Source organism: Oncorhynchus mykiss, chromosome 31, assembly GCF_013265735.2.
Source record: "Oncorhynchus mykiss isolate Arlee chromosome 31, USDA_OmykA_1.1, whole genome shotgun sequence".
In the NCBI taxonomy this organism is placed as follows: Eukaryota; Metazoa; Chordata; class Actinopteri; order Salmoniformes; family Salmonidae; genus Oncorhynchus; species Oncorhynchus mykiss.
In genome coordinates this window covers 33,308,018-33,331,164 of record NC_050571.1, presented here as the reverse complement: position 1 = coordinate 33,331,164, position 23,147 = coordinate 33,308,018, and the positions used below count along the sequence as shown (strand labels likewise).

General features: G+C 43.0%; 2 protein-coding genes across 5 annotated transcripts in view; one reads left to right on the top strand and one right to left on the bottom strand.

Moving 5' to 3' along the window:
* LOC110505056 (transcription factor COE1) overlaps nucleotides 1-2,902 on the bottom strand; it is a 93,701-nt gene extending 90,799 nt beyond the window's left edge. Inside the window, 1 exon segment of the mRNA XM_036969766.1 lies at nucleotides 2,168-2,902. Within this exon segment, the coding sequence (XP_036825661.1) occupies nucleotides 2,168-2,301 (134 nt within the window). The 5' untranslated portion in view covers nucleotides 2,302-2,902.
* Nucleotides 2,903-17,212: 14,310 nt separating this feature from the next.
* Nucleotides 17,213-22,895, top strand: LOC110505054 (zinc finger protein with KRAB and SCAN domains 1). Of its 4 annotated transcripts, none has more exons than XM_021583998.2 (5): nucleotides 17,213-17,462; nucleotides 18,023-18,378; nucleotides 19,218-19,417; nucleotides 21,039-21,156; nucleotides 21,370-22,895. In XM_021583998.2, the coding sequence occupies exons 2-5, from the start codon at nucleotides 18,084-18,086 to the stop codon at nucleotides 22,461-22,463; spliced, it is 1,707 nt and encodes a 568-aa protein (XP_021439673.2). In that variant the 5' UTR covers nucleotides 17,213-17,462; nucleotides 18,023-18,083; the 3' UTR covers nucleotides 22,464-22,895. The 4 variants fall into 4 exon arrangements, with proteins under 4 accessions (XP_021439673.2, XP_021439675.2, XP_021439674.2 ...); XM_021584000.2 differs by having other exon boundaries at nucleotides 17,222-17,462; nucleotides 21,373-22,895; XM_021583999.2 differs by lacking the exon at nucleotides 17,213-17,462 and adding an exon at nucleotides 17,481-17,928.
* The last annotated feature ends 252 nt before the right edge of the window (nucleotides 22,896-23,147 follow it).

Here is a 23,147-nt window from a genome sequence, read left to right as displayed (position 1 = left end):
CAACTGCATGTCAGTTAAACGTCGCATTAAATGAAGCATCATTCAGTGAACACCAAATATTAAAACTGACATTTACAGTTATGCAGATGCTGCAGCGGGTCGATTTTTCCCCAAAAGATATCATTGCATTGTGATGAAGGGAAAATTGTGAACACATTAAAGTAAGTTTGTGGACTTAAAAATGGATTGACACCGTAAGAAAACCAGTATAGCCTACAAACGTGTCGTCGACGCGCTCACCCGTGAGCGGACATGTCAATTGACCCGCTTATCGGACTTGAACTCCCGGGTGGATGTCTGTGTGTGCGATAGAATGACAACTAACACAGAATAAACGTATCTATCCTAGTTCATTATAACGTACTGCTGTTGTCTAACATGACACGACCACTCGCGGCCTCTTGAAGAGCTGAGGGTCACTTACACGATAGGCCTATACTCTGAGCATATATGATATAGTCTCATCTTGCATGCTCAAAATGCACTGAAAAACGAATAGCATATTGAACACGGAAGATGGTAAAGGTGAGCTTCAGTAGGCTTGCTCTTGTTAACCTTTTTGGCTCTTTATTTCTTTAGTTCAGACAACGGGATGTGTCAAACTGTCGGCCATGTGCACCGTGCACCATAACAAATTGTTGATGCCGCAAACTGACGTAAATATTGACCTAAACCCAGGAGCAACGGTTTTAGTTGTTTACATTGTAAGAGTAAATATAAATAATAAACATAGTATATCATATAATCTGCGATACCCCAATTCAAGAGACAGGGGAGATTTGTCGTGACTATTTTCCGTGATGACAACTTTGGATGGTTAACGATGTTCACGCAGAAACATTAAAACCAAAAAGTAATTTGTCGGTAGGCCTATATAGAATTATTATCAGATTTTAAAGAAAGCATAGGCATTTAAACTGGTCTAGATTATTGCAGGTCAGCAGAAGTCATGTATTTAAACATTTGAGTGAAACCAATCAATTTATGCCAATACACTCACATCATCAATATTTTCAATACGATCACCTACCCTATTATTTATTTATATTATACAAACCGTGTTTTATTTGTTTTAGACCCAAACAGCAACATGAATCAATACTTTATCAATTCGAATTGATTTATGAAAATATGACATTTTATTAATTAAGCCCTTCTAATTAATTATGACTTCAAAACAGCTTAAAAGTTACACTTGTAGGTAGGCTTAAATAATACAAAGGATATGTTCTCCTTGTGTGGCATAGTGGAACTGTTTAACACGCTGTCAATCTCCACATCAATCATTTACAATAGCGCAAGCATGTCCATAAAATCGAGTTGCCCACAGCTGGATGGATACGCAACTATTTCGTATAGCCTAAATGAGTAATATTCGATTGAATGTGTCTTGGTATAGTTTAAAATGATAGAAAAGCAACAATGCTCATATGAATTCAATAGGATGGGCCAACACAAATCTCATAGTTTAATGGACGCAACTTTACGCCTAGATCACATAGGCCTACATATGAGAGTTGTGTTAGGCTGTAAGTATGGACTGGCACTTGTTCAACAGAAAGTATAATATAAATAATTTGGGGGTTTATTTAGGCTATGTGTAAGGGCTTCCTGAACCAATCAACGTATGCACAGAGGCAAACTCTTCGAGGTGATCTTATTGTTTAGCCAGCACTACTGTGGAACGGTGTTTGGTTTACATTAGGTCACTCATGCGAGAGATATGATGACGTTCTATTAGACGGTAGGTGCGTATTGTATAGTTGAGTTATTTTCTTATCGGCGTCAAGAGTTTTCAATAACAGCAAATTGCTTGGAGCTCATTCGGGCATATCATGTGAAAGCGCATCGCGCTCAATGCCTTCCACTCACCACGCTTTGTGATGCTAGGCTGTTTACACATTGCTACATGTTTACAAGTATTGGGGCACTAAGTCTAGAGTTATTTTGCAAATCAATACAGGATACAGTAGCCTACTTAAAAGGCCAACCGTTAACGTCTTTACAGATGCTTTTCTATCCGGAACGCAGTAAGCCTATACCTTTAGCGTTCATGTGAGTGGTTCTCGCATAGGCTACGAGTGTATACTGTCGGGCAATCTGCAGTGATCTGTCAGCATCCTGTCCAGCGATTATCATATGTGCGTCTAGTTGATGTTTAACCTACCTTTGTGCTGCTGTGTTCGCGTCCAATATCCCCGCGCTCTGCATCCAAGAGCGGACCGGTGTCATGCCACTCGTGAGCGGTTCCTCTTTCATGGTCAAGGCTCCCCGCGGGAGGCTGTCCTGGATGGAGAACATGAAAGTAACCTTCTGGGAACTCTCTCTTAACCAACTCACAAGGCCACCTGGATTAACGACGAGCAACTGAAAAGGGAAGAATCTTCCCCAAAGTGCAACAAGGGGGAAAGCGATAGCGGTCCTTATCCAAAGACGAGCGTCGTATCCCTTTGGGTTTTTCCGCTTTATTTTTAATTCCAACCCCAGTTCAGTTCGCTCAAGCTTAACCGGTCTCAAGTTAAAAGAGGGTGGAGAGAGGGTGAGCGCTAGAACAGTTAAGCATCTCGAAGGAGAAGAATCAGCCGGGATCTAGGATACCTTTTCGTTGTGAGTAAAGAGAGGGGAGATGCCGAAGTTGATCAGAAGAAGGCGAACATACGCGCACGGGATTGTGAAATGAAAAGTGGGATAAAACAAGCGACTGCTTCAAAAAGGAGTAAAATGAAATGATTACCAAACAAGAGGGAGGGACGGACCATGGAAGGCTTGCTCTCCCAGGGGAAAAGGGGGATTGGGTAGCAAGAAATCTCATTCCCTCCCTCCCCGTCTCTTTATGCTTCCTCTGTCCCAGCGGAGCGCACCTTCTCTCGGGTTCGGAGGCTCTAGTGCTCTCGAGGGAGACAAGCATGGATTTGACAGGGGCGGAGACTAGTCCTTATATGGAAAAATCATTTCAACGTCAATGGCAGTTCTGTCTTCTCATTGGCTGAAGTCATCGGTGACGTCATTTTTTTGAATTCGCGGCAAAAGCTTTCCCGGTGTTTACCTGTACAACATTGCACGCTTTGCTGCGCTGTGCGCGTGGACGCAAATATGCGTATTGCTTTACTAGATTAATCTGTCGATTTGCATGTTGGCCTACTTTTTGATTTGGCTCATAAAGGCATAATGATGACCTCTCATTTGAAAGCATTGATACTGTCCTTTGAGTGCAGAATTACTGAGCAGCACGGACGTCTGTGATGGATATTCACTGTATTTTGTTGTGGCATTGGACTGTATTAAATCCATTATGTTTGTAAGGAGCAATAGACTTCCACAACATGGTCATTAGAAGTCATTTGTTTTTAGAAAGACATACCGACGTGCGCGTATGAACACATACACAAACATGCGCACACATAGACACACTCCCTCATCATCCACACACTAAAATATACTTCATGATGATTGAACATTTGCTAATATCTCATGATGGGGAACAGAACAATTGTTGCCATATGTCTTTCTTGAGGGGTCCATAGCGTGCAGGCATTTTTTTGCAATCATGCTTCTCTTGGCATTGTTGAATGGTATTTGTGAACGTGTTCAATGAGATTTGACAGCGCCGTGTACTTGCAGTCCTTTGCGTCCAGCAATGGTAATACAATTGATCCCAACAGCCTAATAATAATAATATTAATCATAATAGTGCTGTCTCATAGTTATTAATAATAAAAACTCTTAACAATGTAATTGTTTCAGGTAATTTGACAGATCCGTGAACGCAATTGCCCATGGCTACCACGACAACTCCAATTTCAGTAATAAGGAATCTCCCAAAAGCAACCACAATTAAATATTTACACAACTTTAGCCTCTCCAATTTAGGAGGCCAACATGTCTTTCTCTACAAGTAGACTAGATTAATTCGATTATACTTAAAAAGATCTCTAAATCTCTTGATAAATTACCATACGATGCTACTTTTAGAAGGAATAACCTGATCCATAATTTCTCACAACAAAACACGGTAGGTCTAATCAGGGGTGTCAAACTCATTCCATGGAGGGTCTGCGGGTTTTTGGTTTTTGGTTTTTCTTTCAATTAAGACAGACAAACAGGTGAGGGGTGTTCCTTATTAATTAGTGACCTTATGTCATCAATCAAGTACAAGGGAGGAGCGGAAAACCGCAGACACTCGGCTCTCGGTGGAATGAGTTTGACACATGTGGCCTATATCATGTCATCGCAAGTCACATTACCGCAATAGGACCTAAAAAAAATCTTCAATAAAGATAGGCTACGTTTTTCCTGTTACTTAAACGAACTGTTATAATTAATAATAATAATAAGAAAAAGAAGAATAGAATTTATTTAACTTTATCATTATTTTGGTGGACTATTATCAATTAAAAATAACCAAAACAATATTAAGTTAATGATTAGCCTATAGCCTAACAAAACGTTTGTTTAAACAGTTGGGGTAAAATAAATAACTATTGCATTTTTCCCCCCTATGGCACTTCAAGGATACAATTCTATGTTGCGACTAACTAATGTAAATGTCCAGTCTCAAGGGCAAGAAGATGGGTAGAAAAAGTTTTTTTGTGACATTCATATTTCAATTGCACTTTCTAGAGCGGTCAACAAGGCCGTGTACAAGGCTAGACGGGACATTCAGGAGGCCACAAAACACGCAGTGGAGACAACCCGAAACTCCGACCTCGCGTGTGAGTTTCGTTGGTCTACAGGTAACCATCGAACGCATAACCATATGGATCAACAATTAATAAGCAATGTCTTCTCAGCAGCTGGCTCTTGGTACACTTAATGCCATTTAGGCTACGCATGATTCCAATGGAAATGTTTATAGGCTACTGTAAATTATGGTAAGGGAACTACATAGATTTCAGCACGTTTCTTTGGAGTCAAATTTGTTCCAAATATTTCTGCATTCATACAAACCACTCAAATTGAGTGGCTTAAGACTTGTGGTACTTATTATAAAAGCTGATTGAGAATAAACAAACTGTATTTTTTTCATAGAAAAAATGATATCCATCCAATTTTTTTTGGGGTCATATGCTCAGGCTTTCTCTTTCAATGTTAGATTGACAGAGTATTTCACGGAAAATTCACTGGTCTTGATTTTTCCGTTTGCAAGCGATTGCTGTCACCTAGTGGGCATGAGTTGCAACATGCGTTATCAGGGGAAGATGGACTGGGGCATGAATCAAGGTATTGTTGTCCTCTTTAGTGCATAAGCAAAAATGATCTACAAACATATAGCACTTGTACATATATTCATGATTTCAAAGTAAAAACATCCTCAAAATGTTTCCTACAGCAACGTATTCAAAAAGATTACATTTGAACCTGTAACAAACCCCATATTTTGGTCATCCTTGTCTGAACCAGAATGGCCCACAGAGCAGGAGCCGAATTCCATGAGAATACAATATTCTCAAATCCTCCACGAACACACTTACTTCAACTAATCAAGGTTGTGTTAGCGCTGGGTTAGAACAAAAATGTGCTCCTCCTGGGGGACCCTGATTTAAGCACACTTCTTGAATCCATATACTTCCTCTCCCAGAAACATAGCACAGCACCCCCTATACAGCACTGCGCCCCTATACATCACAGCACCCCCTATACAGCACATCACCCCCTATACAGCACAGCACCCCCTATACAGCACAGCACCCCCTATACAGCAGAGCACCCCCTATACAGCAGAGCACCCCCTATAGATTGCACGGTCACAACCCTAAATCCAATGATGCCTTAAATACCTCCACACCAGGGGTGCAAGACCTATCGTTCCAGCACTCTGAAGTCTAACTGACATAGTCCTGGCTCATCACACCAGTCATATGGATGGCCAGAGAGAAAGGAGACTGCAGGTTTGTAACAATACATTTGGTTTACTTTGTGATGTCACTAGAAAAATCTGAGAGCTTCAAGTAGGCTTCTGCAGAAAAAAAGGTTTGGAAGCCACTTATTTAGAGGTTTAGTTTTCTTTAAATCAAATCAAATCAAATTTTATTTGTCACATACACATGGTTAGCAGATGTTAATGCGAGTGTAGCGAAATGCTTGTGCTTCTAGTTCCGACAATGCAGTAATAACAAGTAATCTAACTAACAATTCCAAAACTACTGTCTTGTACACAGTGTAAGGGGATAAAGAATATGTACATAAGGATATATGAATGAGTGATGGTACAGAGCAGCATAGGCAAGATACAGTAGATGGTATCGAGTACAGTATGTACAAATGAGATGAGTATGTAAACAAAGTGGAAACAAAGTGGCATAGTTTAAAGTGGCTAGTGATACATGTATTACATAAGGATACAGTCGATGATATAGAGTACAGTATATACGTATGCATATGAGATGAATAATGTAGGGTAAGTAACATTATATAAGGTAGCATTGTTTAAAGTGGCTAGTGATATATTTACATCATTTCCCATCAATTCCCATTATTAAAGTGGCTGGAGTTGAGTCAGTGTCAGTGTGTTGGCAGCAGCCACTCAGTGTTAGTGGTGGCTGTTTAACAGTCTGATGGCCTTGAGATAGAAGCTGTTTTTCAGTCTCTCGGTCCCAGCTTTGATGCACCTGTACTGACCTCACCTTCTGGATGATAGCGGGGTGAACAGGCAGTGGCTCGGGTGGTTGATGTCCTTGATGATCTTTATGGCCTTCCTGTGACATCGGGTGGTGTAGGTGTCCTGGAGGGCAGGTAGTTTGCCACCGGTGATGCGTTGTGCAGACCTCACTACCCTCTGGAGAGCCTTACATCCATTACAGCCTTAAACATCCATTACAAACTTCAGTTAACTTTAGCCACCGCTAGCTAAAAAAAAATGCTAAAAAAAAATGGAAGTGATGGAGGCATGTGAGCATTTTTTTGAAAAATAATGTCCAAATCACCTGACATCAACTCTATATTTGGTTTAATGATACTTAAAGGTGATTTGGCCATAATAATTTTTAAAAACAACATACTCACATGCCCCCATCACTTCCATTGATTTTTAGCTAGCGGTGGCTAAAGTTATCTGAAGTTTGTAATGGCTGTTTAAAGAGAGTTTAATGTATTACAGTTTCTGCTAGTCCATAGACTACTTCCAGGGGAATGAAACGTCTAACACCAAGTTGTAAAATAGTCAATTACTCCTTTAGCATATAAAAAGGCACATACCGCCACCTAGTGGCCAGAAAGGAAACAACTTCTAGTTGTGAATCATAAGCAAATGAATGAAGTTGCAGTCAGAACAGCCTCAACTACACGGTGCATGGACTACGAGGTATCAAAAGCATTCCACAAGGATCATGGCCCATGTTGACCCAAATACTTCCCACAGTTGTGTCAAGTTGGCTGGATGTCCTTTGGGTGGTGGACCATTCTTGATACACACAGGGAAATTTGAGTGTGAAAAACCCAGCAGCTTTGCAGTTCTTGACACACTCAAACCGGTGCATCTGGCACCGGTTTGAGTGCTACCATACCCCGTTCAAAGGCACTTCAATCTTTTGTCTTGCCCATTCACCATCTGAATGGCACACATACTCAATCCATGTCTCACGGATAAAAAAAAATCCTTCTTTAACCTGTCTTCTCCTTTTCATCTACACTGATTGAAGTGGATTTAACAAGTGACATCAATAAGGGATCATAGCTTCCACCTGGATTCACTTGGTCAATCTATGTCATGGAAAGAGCAGGTGTTCTTAATATATATATATATATATATACACACCACTGTTCAAAAGTTTGGGGTCAAAAGTCCTTGTTCTTGAAAGAAAGCACATTTTTTTGTCCAATAAAATAACATCAAATTGATCAGAAATACAGTGTAGACATTGTTAATGTTGTAAATGACTATTGTAGCTGGAAACTGCAGATTTATAAAAAAATCGTTGAAATTGTTGCGTGTTGCGTTTATACTTTTGTTCAGTATATATTGTTTTTTTGTGGTGTGGTTTTCACATAAGCCCTTTGAGCTTCCAACAACACCTGCACATCGTTTAATTTGTTCTAATTCATATTTTATCTGTATTGCTGTCAATCACATGTTTTCTTTGGTGCAAATAAATAAAATACATAAAAATAAGCCTCATAGATACAGTTGAAGTTAGAAGTTTACATACACTTAGGTTGGAGTCATTAAAACTCGTTTTTCAACCACTCCACAAATTTCTTGTTAACAAACTAGAGTTTTGGCAAGTTAGTTAGGACATCTACTTTGTGCATGACACAAGTAATTTTTCCAACAACTGTTTACAGACAGAATATTTCACTTATAATTCACTGTATCACAATTCCAGTGGGTCAGAAGTTTACATACACCAAGTTGACTGTGCCTTTAAACAGCTTGGAAAATTCCAGAAAATTATGTAATGGATTTAGAAGCATCTGATAGGCTAAAATTGACATCATTTTAGTCAATTGGAGGTGTACCTGTGGATGTATTTCAAGGCCTACCTTCAAACTCAGTGCCTCTTTGCTTGACATCATGGGAAAATCAAAAGAAATCAGCCAAGACCTCAGAAAAAAAATTGTAGACCTCAACAAGTCTGGTTCATCCTTGGGAGCAATTTCCAAACGCCTGAAGGTACCACGTTCATCTGTACAAACAATAGTACGCAAGTATGACCACCATGGGACCACGCAGTCGTCATATCAATCAGGAAGGAGACGTGTTCTGTCTCCTAGAGATGAACGTACTTTGGTGCGAAAAGTGCAAATCAATCCCAGAACAACAGCAAAGGACCTTGTGAATATGCTGGAGGAAACAGGTACAAAAGTATCTATGTCCACAGTAAAACAAGTTCTATATCGACATAACCTGAAAGGCCGCTCAGCAAGGAAGAATTCACTGCTCCAAAACTGCCATTAAAAAAAGCCAGACAACGGTTTGCAACTGCACATGGGAACAAAGATCGTACTTTTTGGAGAAATGTCCTCTAGTCTGATGAAACAAAAACATAACTATTTGGCCATAATGACCATTGTTATGTTTGGAGGAAAAAGGGGGAGCCTTGCTAGCCGAAGAACACCATCCCAACCGTGAAGCACGTTGGTGGCAGCATCATGTTGTGGGGGTGCTTTGCTGCAGGAGGGACTCGTGCACTTCACAAAATAGATGGCATCATGAAGAGAAAAATTATGTGGATATATTGAAGCAACATCTCAAGACATCAGTCAGGAAGTTAAAGCTTGGTCGCAAATGGGTCTTCCAAATGGACATTGACCCCAAGCATACTTCCAAAGTTGTGGCAAAATGGCTTAAGGACAACAATGTCAATGTATTGGAGTGGCCATCACAAAGCCCTGATCTCAATCCCATAGAACATTTGTGGGCAGAACTGAAAAAGCATGTGCGAGCAAGGAGGCCTACAAACCTGACTCAGTTACACCAGCTCTGTCAGGACGAATGGGCCAAAATTCACCCAACTTATTGTGGGAAGCTTGTGGAAGGCTACCCGAAACGTTTGGGTAGCCCAAGTTAAACAATTTAAAGGCAATGCTACCAAATACTAATTGAGCGTATGTAAACTTCTGACCCACTGGGAATGTGATGAAAGAAAAAAAAGCTTAAATAAATCATTCTCTACTATTATTCTGACATTTTTAAATGTATTTGGCTGCTGGGAGGTATGAGTATTTTGTAGATAAAAGTGAAAATAGGCATACATTAACGTCGTAAATAGACAAGACATTGAGTTCCTTAAACAAAGGTGCAGATGGAGCCAGGTAATTAGAGGAGGTGGCTAGTCTTCCAAATGTATTTTGTATGATGAGTAATTTATGTAGGTAGGAGGCATATGTACTGGCCCAAACTATATTACAGGAAATAAGATATGGGTCAAAAAAGCTATTGTATAGAGTTAGGAAGAAAGCCTGATGAAGACAAACCACTAATCTTTCTGATGATTCTGGCTCTTTTTTTTTAAACAATATTTTGTGAATATTATAAGTGATAATATTATAAGTGAATACAATAAAGTTGATGTATTTTTTATTTTTTTTTACATTTAAAGGTAAACAAATTGTCTGGAACCATTCAGAAAATGTGGCCATGCTTGAGTTGGCTTCATTAATTAGTGAGTCAAAATTATTGTGTGATAAAATGTAATTGGTATCATCAGTAAAGAGAATGGCAAGTACGGTAGACACAGCAGCAAGGTCATGGTTATAGATAAGGAATAACAAAGATCCAATTATCAAACCCTGCGGCACGCGACAGGATATCTTGGCCCTGGTAGATGCACAGCCGTTTAAATAAACACATTGCCCTCTATCATAAACATAACTATATAAACAATGATGTGTATAATCATTAAAAAAAACGTAATAACAATTTGCATGATCAACCGTGTAAAACGCTTTGGATAAATCTCTCACTAATTGATAGTACAATGTGTAAACACATATTATCTTATTTTATTAGGATTTCAGTTTGTGAGTGTGTGATATGGGGGTTTGATACATGTTTATTTCGACATTATAAAGAAACACTTTTATAAACAATAGCAACACCGCCATAATAATCTGAGTGTTGCTGTTGGAAAACCACTTTAGTGCTGCTCAAGGGCATATCGACATATCTGTCGCCCCGCTCAGCAGACGGTCGACCAATCGCGTTTATGTCATGCTGCATCACGCTGTTGCTAAACTAATCGTCACGCAATCCCTTCTAAAAAGCAGGGTATGATGTCGCGTTCGCGAACTAATCAGAAGTAGGAAACTTGGAAATGTCAGACTTGCTAACTGGTTGTAGTTATACACGTGCCTTCAACCAATTAGCAAGTCGGAAATTCCCGGGTTCCGACTAGTACGTGAACGCGGCATTTTTCGAGAAACCTGCCTATTTTAATCGAAAGTATGATTTCAAAGCTAGTTCATTATCTCACATCTCTGAAAATATGTGTAATGTTGTGCATGTTCACGTAATTAATTATGTTATTTTTTGTTTGCTAGCACCCACTTGACTTCCATTCACTCCTTGAAGGAGTGCACTCTTTGGGAGATTCTCAATTGGCAAAGTCTGTCAATGCCTCGACTCCTCTGTCAATTCATTAGTAGATGAATGAAGGAGTCTGCTGCCCACCTCGATTACCTACCTCGACATAGGATGCAAAAGGGTGTCCTATCAAGTAGTGCAGAAGTGTTTTGAAATCTGCCACACCCCCTTTAAATCAACTGTTGTTTTCTCAAAGGAGAAAAGCAAGCACATATGAAGAACTACTTAATATTTTATCTCTAAAATGTCTGTCACAAGCGCATTGTGTTTTTATCACATTATACATTTATTTTGGAATTCCACCCATGTAAAAGTCATTTGACTGATTACATGGAGAAGCAGTCTAATTTCATACGAGCGCATTTGTTTACACGTTCCCTCCCCTTGCCTCCGCTCCTGGATGACCTTTTACCTTGTTCAAAAAGTGGACAGAGAAGGGAGGCAAAACCAATTGACATTCTCCCTTTGTCCAAGAGTTGCCCAAAATGCACAGTGCAGCCCATTGACAACGTACAAGCAACGTCATAGAGAATGATGGAAGACTCTTCTGCATTAAGGCGTCTGTGGGCACCCACAAGCAGCCATTGAGGTCACCTCCATTTTAAAGTAGTCCATTTTCTCCTTCTACTACACTTAACAAAAATATAAACGCAACATGTAAAGTGTTGGTCCCATGTTTCATGAGCTGAAATAAAAGATCCCAGAAGTGTTCCATACGCAAAAAAGTTTATTTCACAAAAATGTTGTGCACAATGCCACAGACTTCTCAAGTTTTGAGAGAGCGTGCAATTGGCATGCTGACTGAAGGAATGTCCACCAGAGCTGTTGCCAGAGAGTTTAATGTTAATTTCTCTACCATAAGCCGCCTCCAACATCGATTTCGAGAATTTGGCAGTACGTCCAATAGGTCTCACAACCGTAGACAGGGGCACCGCCTGGGATTTTGGGACCCAAAAAAGATATCACATTGGGCCCCACCACCACAGGCCCCACCAACCCTGCGCAATTTCTGTAACGAAACACCTCCAGAACCCAATCGACCCATTCAAAGCTTTAAATAACTCTACCTTTGCAGGCTTGCAACTCTTTTGTAGTCCAATATTTACTGTATGATATTAACTTACAGTGAGCTGTGAAGATATAACACTGTGCAGACATGCATGCAGCATCTCTGCACAGGAATTCACTATTTGATGCAAGACTGACACCCTCTATAAGAAATGTGCTAAAGGCCATCTTTTACAGTCTAAATGTAATTTTAATGGTCAAATTCTTGAATGGAAAATTCTCTTAACATCAATGAATAACCTAAAATAAATATAACTTAAATATACATTAACCTCTTAAATTAAAATAAATTAACATCATCATTTATAGAATGATATAACAAACAAAATAATAAAATCAGTAGCAGATTTTTGAACTAAGTACAAATACCAACTAGAAAATAAGCAGCTGTAAAAGTGGAAATGGAAAACAAAATGGAAATGAAAAGGCCTGATGGTGGCGCTAGAGGAAAGGTCAAGAGGTCATCAAATTAATAGGTTTCTTCCACTTGGGGTCTTGATTGTGCACAACAAATTTTATGGCAATCCAGCCATTACTTTGAGATATATCTTGTTCTCAGCCTGTAGGCATCATGTGTGTCATGATCCAATATCCATAACGATGCCATTTAACAGTTATCACTGGCCCTTGCTCAGCCTTACTCACCAAGAGCCCAGCTCCGAGTCTTCCTGCTAACAAAGTCACTGATCAAGTCTTTGAAGTCCAGCTTTCTAGCTAACTGACTTTCAATGGACAGCATGGCAAGACTGCAAAGCCTGTCCTGGGACATAGTGGACCTCAAATGTTTTTTTTCTCCATCAGTTTTAGCTTACTGAAAGCTCTCTCGCCACCAGCAACAGTCACAGGCAGTGTGCAAAATATACGTAAAGCAATGCACACTTCTCCAAAAATGCTCTGCAGCTGCATCTTACAAATTGCCTTCAGTAGACCAAGATGGGACAAGTTAGGGGGGAAAGTGGCAGCATATACAGTGTTCAGGTGTCTTACTTCATTATGAAACTCAGGTGTAAGATCTCTGGAATACTTAATGATCAGTGGATGGTACACAGAAGGGATTTTATCCTCACTAATCTGCCCAACTTTCAGAACAGCAGAAAATGATTCTACAATTTTTGCATTGGTGTGGAACCTAGTGTCCAGGTCACTTATGACGTTGTCCATAGCAGTAAAAAAACACTGTGTTCTGAAACACCGTTGCTGAGCTGTCTCCTCTTGAGAGGTTTACCATGGAATCTCTTCCTTTTCCTCTGGCGGCTGTGTTCCTTGCTAAATTGAGGTACAACATCCATTTGCGTAGCAATCAGTGTTGCCTCAGGCAGGAGAGACTCCCATCCTTCTCTAAGAGCCTGCATCTCTTCATGTAAAGGCTGATATTGACTGCCTCTGTGTCAAGAGACATTTTTCCTGACTGGACAATCACATTCCTGTCCTCAATGCATTGCAGTACATGTAATTATGCCAACCGACATGTCATTCAACACAATGCTGATCACCTCCTTTCTCCAGTTGGGAGTAGGACTGGTTCAGGGGTATGGGATGGGGAGACAAGGCTGGTTCAGGGGTATGGGGATGGGGAGACAGGGCTGGTTCAGGGGTATGGGGATGGGGAGACAGGGCTGGTTCAGGGGGATGGGGATGGGGAGACAAGGCTGGTTCAGGGGTATGGGGATGGGGAGACAGGGCTGGTTCAGGGGGATGGGGATGGGGAGACAGGGCTGGTTCAGGGGGATGGGGATGGGGAGACAGGGCTGGTTCAGGGGGATGGGGAGACAGGGCTGGTTCAGGGGTATGGGGAGACAGGGCTGGTTCAGGGGGATGGGGAGACAGGGCTGGTTCAGGGGGATGGGGAGACAGGGCTGGTTCAGGGGGATGGGGATGGGGAGACAGGGCTGGTTCAGGGGTATGGGGAGACAGGGCTGGTTCAGGGGTATGGGGATGGGGAGACAGGGCTGGTTCAGGGGTATGGGAATGGGGAGACAGGGCTGGTTCAGGGGGATGGGGATGGGGAGACAGGGCTGGTTCAGGGGGATGGGGAGACAGGGCTGGTTCAGGGGGATGGGGATGGGGAGACAGGGCTGCTATGCCTGAAGCTGCATCTGTTGGGCCTGGCACCAGGCAGGGGCAGGTACAACTGATTTAGTATGAATAGCTTGCTGAAAGTTTGCCTTCATTGATTAAATGTTGGCTTAAAGATGAGCGAAATGTAAACACTCAGAATTGTCTGTGAAGTTATTAAGTAACTAATGTTAGGGGAGCAAAAGTAGCCTATTTCACTATGGACTAAGCTAACAGGTTAATTTCCACCACTCACAGACTACACCCACTTTCCTACACCCACCAAAAATTGTGTGACATAATGTTGCCGTTTCTTTTCTCTCTCCTGTCTTTCTTTTCATTTTTTTTCTTTAGGAAGCTGAGACATGATGCTCCACCTGCACTCCTCACTTGCAATTCACTGCTAGCAAGTACAGGACTGCACCATTTCCTGTAAATAGGGGGGGTGGGGGGGGGGTACAGAGGCTCTCTTGATGTTTACTTTTTGCAAAAAAACAAGAAAAGAAACAGAAACCATTAGTTTTATTAGTACATTGTAAATAAATATTATATTAATGGTGATCGGTTAATAGTTTTACATTGAAAAAAATGTACCTAATGTTCTAATAAAAAAATGTGGCTCCCTGTTGGGAACAGAGTGCACCATGGTGATTATGGTATGGGCAGGCATGAACTACGGACAACGAACATAACTGCATTTTATCAATGGCAATTTGAATGCACATAGATACCGTGACGAGATCCTGAGGCCATTCATCCACCACCATCACCTCATGTTTCAGCATGATAATGCACAGCACCATGTCGCAAGGATCTGTACACCATTCCTGGAAGCTGAAAAAGTCCCAGTTCTTCCATGGCCTGCATACTCACCAGACATGTTACCCATTGAGCATGTTTGGAATGCTCTGGATCAACTTACGACAGCATGTTCCAGTTCCAAATGTCCAGCAACTTCACACAGCCACTGAAGAGGAGTGGGACAACATTCCACAGGCCACAATCAACAGCCTGATCAACTCTATGAGAAGGAGATGTGTCACGCTGCATGGCAAATGGTGGTCACACCAGATACTGGTCTTCTGATCCACGCCCCTATCTAAAGGTGCCTGTGACCAAGTTGTGTGAAATCCATAGATTAGGGCCTAATGTATTTATTTCAATTGACTGATTTCCTTATATGAACTGTAACTCAGTAAAATCTTTTAAATTGTTGCAAGTTGCATTTATATTTTGTATGAGTTGGTAAACAAACTCAAACAGACTGACTACACCGCTTGTGCAAAATCAATGTAGAAATCTATATTATTAAATTATTGCACTCACACTGCGCGAGCATGCCAACGAGCGTCTGCATTGCCAAGGGCTAAAATAGAACTCCTTTCTATTTCTGACGCAGATCACGCTGCAAGTCCTGCCTCTCCCATCTCCTCATTGGTTTATAGAAGCAGGTTGAAAAACGAACTGTGTTGCTGGTCGGTGTAGTAATACTATGAAAGTTTAGATGCCAATCACCATATACATTCAAAGATGAAAAAGCCTGGAAGGAGGAGAGATTACCAGAAACGATTCAGTTGATTATGGAAGTAGAGGATCTTGTGCATTTCAGGTAAAATAACAACTCAATGTTTAACCATATCCCACAACAAATTTGCTAGCAACAGTAAGCTGGCTAAATAGGACCAATTAGCTAGCAAGTGCAAGCTAGCTAAATTGCCATAAATGTTTCATGCTTTTTGACCTGTCCCCAAATTAATGTAATTGGTTCAGAGTTTGTTATTATATTTTAACCTGCGTTTGGTGTGGGGGGACAAAATACATTTATGCACGATGGCGCACGCGTGCAGACGTTTGGGTTCTGTGAAAGGGTGCATACTGCCAGCTGAAGTGTGTTATTTATTTGAACAGTCAAAGTTGGCGATTTACTGCCATCTACAGCTATGGAATGTTTGCTCACAAGCATAATTCATTGGCTGATCCCATAGGAAGCCTCACAAAGTTGACTACTTCAAAATGGTGAAAGTCCTCGATGGCGCTGCCCATCCTAAATGGGCTTTTGTGCACTAGAGTCCTATCTCTATGGGCAATAAACACAATGGGTTTTATTATGAATTGAGTTTCAAATCTAATTTCTTAGTACTTCTGGTATGGTGTGTGCTGCACGAGTTTTGCAATTTATTAATCAGAACATCCCTCCTCACACTGACCAAAGGGGAGCAAATGTACCACTAACTAGTTGCTAATGTGACGATAATAAATAACTGCAAATGCTATGATCTGGACAAGACAAAGGCAAAGGTAAGAGGCAAAGGTAAGAATGGTAAGGTAAGAATCTCTGGATTAACTATCTAATGTTAGTTAAATGTAGTATTGAATAAATTGGAAAAATGTATTTAAATGGACAATTCTGTGAACTGTCTTGTGCACGTTTTAAATTGACACAATACCTGTTAGCAAAGATGTCAGCTAGAAATGAAGTGCAGGAGCTTGCAGGGATTTGTCGACTTGCATGATGTCTGCTTTGCATGATGTCTGCTTTGCATGATGTCTGCTTTGCATGATGTCTGCTTTGCATGATGTCTGAGAGTAAATAGAGACGAATATATTGATAACCATGTAAATCTCTCGGACAAGGTGAGTTATCAAAATGTCACCAGGGTAAGCCTACACGAAACACAACCCTTATTTTAAGTGTTTCTAAAATTTCCTATGGGAAAATGAATGGTGGAAAAACGATTGGAACCATTTTTCCTTTATTTTTTAAAACCTTTTATTTAACTAGGCAAGTCAGTTAAGAACAAATTCTCATTTACAATGACGGCCTACCCCAGCCAAACCCTCCTCTAACCCAGACGGTGCCCTATGGGACTCCGGATCACAGCCGGTTGTGATACAGCCCGGGATCAAACCCGGGTCCGTAGTGACGCCTCTAGGTCCATTTCCCTGTTTGACCCTTAGGTTTTATGGGTATTATGACACCTCCACTGTGAGGCTCTATGGAGGACTGCTCCTCCGACCTAGGGAGTGCCAATATGGCCGACTAGTGGCCAATACATAGCTTCAGCAATCCATGTGTTACATACGTCAATCGTCTAAACCCATGCATCGCCTCAAAATGACATTTTTTAGGATGTGGTTGTATACGGTAATGTCTACTACGCATGCGCAATGTCATCAACGGTGCTTGGAAGGGAGGATATAAAGTTGGATCTATTTTTCCTTTGTCATATTGACGCTTGGCTTATCTACAGTGTTCATACGTATCGGTTGTCGTTTATAACAAACGGTGGTTCGTCAGCCTGATTTCAGCGACTGCACGGTACGTAACGCTAGCTAGAATTACTAGCCTAGCTGCCACTTGAGCCAAATATGTGCTTGAGCTGTAGGTTAACGTTAGCGAGCTAGCTAGCGTTGTATTCAAGAAGGAAGCTTTACATGGTCGGATAGCGACGATCGTTAGTTAGCTGGCTTTGTACTGTAACGTTAGTGTTGCTACATATTATGGTCTAGCCTTAGTGGTGTTGTAATAGTAGTCGAGTTTGCTAGATTTATAAAGCTTTTGGTAGCAATCAAGCTAACGTTAGCTAGCTAGCTAAACCTCAAGTGTGGTAGCTCGGTCGCGCGGTAAAGATGGGTTCACATTCACGGTGTGCTACTTGTTTTTCCTCACGCCATACGACGTTAGGCTGTCTTGTTCAACTGCTGTATTTGTTGGTAGTGAGTAGCTAGGCTACTAACTAGAACAATTATAATAATTCAGAAGTTAGCTACTGGTTTAATTACAGGTATGTATGATGCTGCTGACTAACGTACCGTTGTCACTCACTGATAATGTGACTTGGTAACGTTCAACTCTAGCTATTACTTTTCGTGTTTCAGTTGAATATCTGCCTGGTCCAGTTTCCCATATCCATCGTGTGATCGCCAAGGCAGCGAACCCATGGCGGACTCGGTGGAGACGTTCCAGACCCATCTAACCTCAGTCATGGACAGTTTGATCCGCGCATCGGTGTGCGAGATCACCAAACTGTTCCAGGACACGGTGAATGACTATCTGGTGGAAATATCGCTGAACAGGAAGGAAATGGACGCTCTAAAACTCCGACTCCGACTGACGGAGAACAAACTGAGAAATGAACGCAAGTACGGGATGGGGTGGGCAGAGAATCGCCGCAATGCTGGTTTGATAGTGTCTGAGGACGGTGGGCGGAAAAAGCGGAAAATTGAAGTGCCTCGTAAGTGTTCATATTTAGTAAGTACAGCCACAAGCATCACGGACCATAAAGTAGTTTATGTATTTGTTTTTCCATATGTATTAAACTGACATCATTCATCAGATAATTATTGAAATGTTATGTGATTGCATATCACATCAATACAAGTTGATTTTCTTGTGTACCATTAAGTCGAAAGCCTGTAATGCTTGTGTGAAGAGGTGCTTGTTATGTTGGAAGCCATCTGGCAGAGGCTGAGCTGTCTCATCTCTCCTTCTCTCTACTCCTCCGCTCTCCCTCCCCCACCACCTCCTCTTCATTTTCTATCTTTCACCTCCCCCACTCCTATCTCCGCTCTCTGCTCTCCTTCATCACGACCTCTCCTTCTCCCTGCCTCCACCTCCTCCCTCCCTGCTCGTCATCCTGCCCTCTCCTTCTCCCTGCCTCCACCTCCTCCAATTCTCTATTTGCTTTCCTCTCCCCTTTTCACTCCCACCCCCTCTGCTCTCCTTCATGCTTCCTCTCCTTCTCCCTACTCTGCCTCCTCTCCTTCATGCTCTCTCCCTTCCCCCAACTCATCCACTGTCAATGCGCCCCTCTTCTCCTGCGCCATGCCATTCCTCCTCCCGCTCTCCTTCAACATGCTTTCTCCCTTCCCCCAACTTCTCCACTTCTGTCACCGCTCCCCTCCATCCTTCATGCCCCCCTCTGCCTCTCTCCCGCTCCCTGCCATCCCTTCTCCTCTCCTTCATAATGCTCTCTCCCTTCCCCCTCTATTTATATCACTGCTCCGCTCTGTCCCTCCCACTCTTTCCTTAATGCTCCCTCCTCCTCACCCCATCCTCTCCCATCCTCCACAGGAGGAAAGCAGACGCTGGGCCTTGCCTTGGGAGGCGCGGGGGAGGAGGAAGGAGGAGCAGCCAGGGTAGTAATGGGGGGAGGGTGGAAGGAGGCACGCGAGCTGTACCTCATTCAGTTCCCCGGGGAGGAAGGAGAACTGGAGGAGGAGGGGGGCTGTGTTTCAGGAGAGGGGGAGGAGACGGACAACATCAAAGAGGAGGTGAGGGAGATGAGTCTGAATATGTCCTACACAACGTCACTGCATCAGAGACCACTATACTGAACACAAATCTAACGCAACATGTAACATTTTCAAAGATTTTACTGTCTTACAGTTCATATAAGTAAAACCGGTCAATTGAAATGCATTCATTAGGCCCTAATCTATGGATTTCACATGACTGGGAATGCAGATATGCATTTGTTGGTCACAGATAACTTTAAAAATAAAAAAGTTGGGTGTGGATCAGAACCAGTCAGTATCTGGTGTGGCCACCATTTGCCTCATCCAGCACAACGCATCTCCTCAGAGTTGATCAGGCTGTTGATTGTGACCTGTGGATTGTTGCACCACTCGTCTTCAATTGCTGTGTGACGTTGCTGGATATTGGCGGTAACTGGAACACGATGTCATACACGTTGATCCAGAGCATCCCAAACATGCTCAATGCTGACATGTCTGGTAAGTATGCAGGTCATGGATGAACTGGGAAATGTTCAGCTTCCTGGAATTATGTACAGATCCTTGCAACATGCGGCTGTGCATTATCATGCTGAAATATGAGGTGGTGGATGAATGGCCTCAGGATCTCGTCACTCTATCTCTGTGCAATCCAAATTGCCATCAATAAAATGCGGTTGTGTTCGTTGTCTGTAGCTTATACCTGCCCATACCATAACCCCACCGCCACCATGGGGCACTGTTAACAACGTTGACATCTGAAAACCACTCTCCCACATGACCCCATACACGTGGCCTGCGGTTGTGAGGCCGGTTGGACGTACTAACAAATTCTCTAAAACTACGTGGGAGTTGGCTTATGGGAGAGAAATGAACATTCAATTCTCTGGCAATAGCTCTGGTGGACATTCCTGCAGTCAGCATGCTCCCTCAACTTGAGACATCTGTGGCATTGTTGTGACAACGGCATATTTTATTGGCCTTTTATTGTCCTCAGCACAAGGTACACCTGTGTAATGGTCATGCTGTTTAATCAGCTTCTTGATATGCCACACCTGTCAGCTGGATGGATTATCTTGCCAGAAGAGAAATGCTCACGAACAGGGAGAACGTTTTGTTTTGTGCGTATATGGAACATTACTGGGATCTTTTATTTCAGCTCATGAAACATGGGACCGACACTTTACATGTTGCATTTTATATTTTTGTTCAGTGAAGTTTGTAAAAATAACAATGTTCTCAGTCTCACCACATGCTGATACAATGTTCATCTGCTGTGGTTGTGTGAGATGGCGTGGATGTTGGAAAGACACTGATTTGATATTCAGGTGCAGAAGTGCTTGTTCAGAAAGTGCACTCAAGTGTAGAACGTTGTAGACCCTAAACATGAATATAATTTTAGGGCGGAGCAGCTGTGTATTCTACCAGGTGACTTAAAGAATACAATTGTCTTCATGTCATCTTAAACTGTCTAAACATTGTACGTTTGCAGAAAATGCCCAGTGTAAAACTTGAACAGTGTTCTTTGGGGTACTTGCAAAGTGCACTTTCATAAGTATTTACATGAAATGCTGGGGGTGCTAGTGAACTCTGCATTGCATTAATGTTACTGTATTGTAGTCTATTGTGGGTAATGTAGTTAGTTTTGCTCTGTCTGTAGTCCAGTGACGTGGTGGAGGGGGGCTACCAGCCTGCGTCTCTGCGGCTGATCAAGGAAGCCCTGAAGATGGACCCGCCCAACCAGAACCGCCATACTGGATCCAGAAACCACAGCGAAGGTACTGACACTAGCTCGGAACCAAAAACATGATTACAACAACTCTTGGATAGAGCAATAACCCCAATGGGAATGCTGAAGTTTTCTTGTATGTTTCACAGGACACTTGTTAACGCCTTTGGCTCTGTACAGTGTTGTCTGCAGTACATTGTTTGCATGTGCCTTCATAGTACTGCTCCTCTAACAGACCCTCTCTCTCCATCTCTCTGCCCAGCAGGAGACATGGAGTTCAGCCCTATGGCCCTGAAGCGGCCCTCAGCCGTAAGGCATGAAGAGGGGGATGAGGAGGAGTGGGACGTGGGGTCCCCTCCAACAGAGGTGTCGGAGGGGGTGCTGAGCGTGGAGGACCTGAGTGGGCTGGAGACGGCCCTGAGGGCAGAGAGGGGGCGCCAGCAAGCAGCCCTGAGGATTCCTCCCACAGCAGGCTCCAACCACGGCTCCATGACCCCTGACCTGGAAGTCATGGCAGGCAGCGAGTTCAGCCTGGGCCAGAAGTACATTGGTCTGGATGGGTTGGAACAGGAGGGGGCGCTGGGGAGTCCCACACCCTCAGAGAGGGACTCTAGTGATGCCCTGCAGGGTCCTGGTGCCCGTCTGAAGGAAGGTGAGAGGGCACTGCCAGGGGGGGCTGGAGGAGTGCTGCAGCCACGCTGGCCCAAGAGGCCGAGGGATGGTGAGGGGATGGAGGAGCAAGGAGGCTCAGATGAGGCCCTGCATCACCCATCTGCTCCGGGTAGCGTGGATGACAGTGGTGAGGAGGAGACCGGAGACCTGATGCATTTCTGCACGCAGTGCGGCGGGGGCTTTGCCAACGACGCTGAGCTGGAGGAGCACCCCTGCCCCCTGGGGGACACTCACTTGCAGGGAGGGACGGAGGCCACCCTGTTTCCCTGCGCCTCATGCGGCCACGCCTTCAGCCATGCCTGGGCCCTGAAGAACCACGAGTGTGTGTGCGCGGCCGAGCGGCCCCACCGCTGCGAGCTCTGTGGGAAGGGCTTCACACACTCTCGCTCGCTGGAGAGGCACCAGGTGGTTCACACTGGAGAGAGGCCACACCGCTGCCAGCAATGCGGGCGGAGCTTTAGTCGCCTAAGCAACCTGGAGAGGCACCAGCGGATCCACACGGGCGAGCGTCCGTACGGGTGCGAGGTGTGCGGCAGGCGCTTCAGCAGGGTAGAGTACCTGAAAAGACACCAGCTGATCCACAGTGGAGACCGAGACAAGGCCGGCAGCGCCCACCAGTGCTCTCAGTGTGGGAAAGGCTTCAGTGAACCAGAGCAGCTCAAAAACCACGAGTGCTTTTTATAGTTCGATAATTGAGATTTACCATGATTTGTTTGGGGGAGGGGAAAGTTGAAAGAAATTCCTGCTCAAGGTAGAAGTTGCTCCCTAACAGATCTAAGATTATTTTACTCTGGCCTCAATCCTGAAGTTGACCAATAGAAATGCAGTCTAAAGCTCTGACCTTGTATCAGTGGTTAGGGACAACTTCTACCTACTCAAAAAAAAAAAGGCAATGACGGTCATCCAGGTTGAGAGGCCAAATTGTATATGGAGAAACTTGTGTGTTTTGTATGTTTCTCAAATGTACATTGTGTCTTTTATATTATGAAATGTAGTATTTTCACTTTGAATACATCAATCATGGCCTTGTATCTTGACTTTACAAAAACTATTTTGTACTATTCGTTTGTTTTCTGTATTATCTATCAGGAATAAACACTTGACTTTATTCAGTGACCAATGGTCTCCTTTCATATACTGTCAATTGCCAGTTTTTCAGCTAGAAATTGTTTACTTTTGCCCCCCCCCCCCCCCCCCCAGACCAGCTGGAATTTAGTATCCTACTTTGGTGCTACTGTAGCAAACAGATTACTTCTTGTTGGTGTCATTAGGATTTTAGACGCTAGGTCGCGATGACTGAGTCGTATCAACAACTTAGTGACAGCAACACCTACTGATAATGTTCTGGAATCGTATCCTTTCACTAGT

Coding starts and splice junctions, on each gene's coding strand:
- LOC110505054 (XM_021583998.2), top strand. CDS start 18,084: ATGGCGGACTCGGTGGAGACGTTCCAGACCCATCTAACCTCAGTCATG. Junction 18,379..19,217: donor GCGGAAAATTGAAGTGCCTC/GTAAGTGTTCAT, acceptor CATCCTCCACAG/GAGGAAAGCAGACGCTGGGC. Junction 19,418..21,038: donor CGGACAACATCAAAGAGGAG/GTGAGGGAGATG, acceptor CTCTGTCTGTAG/TCCAGTGACGTGGTGGAGGG.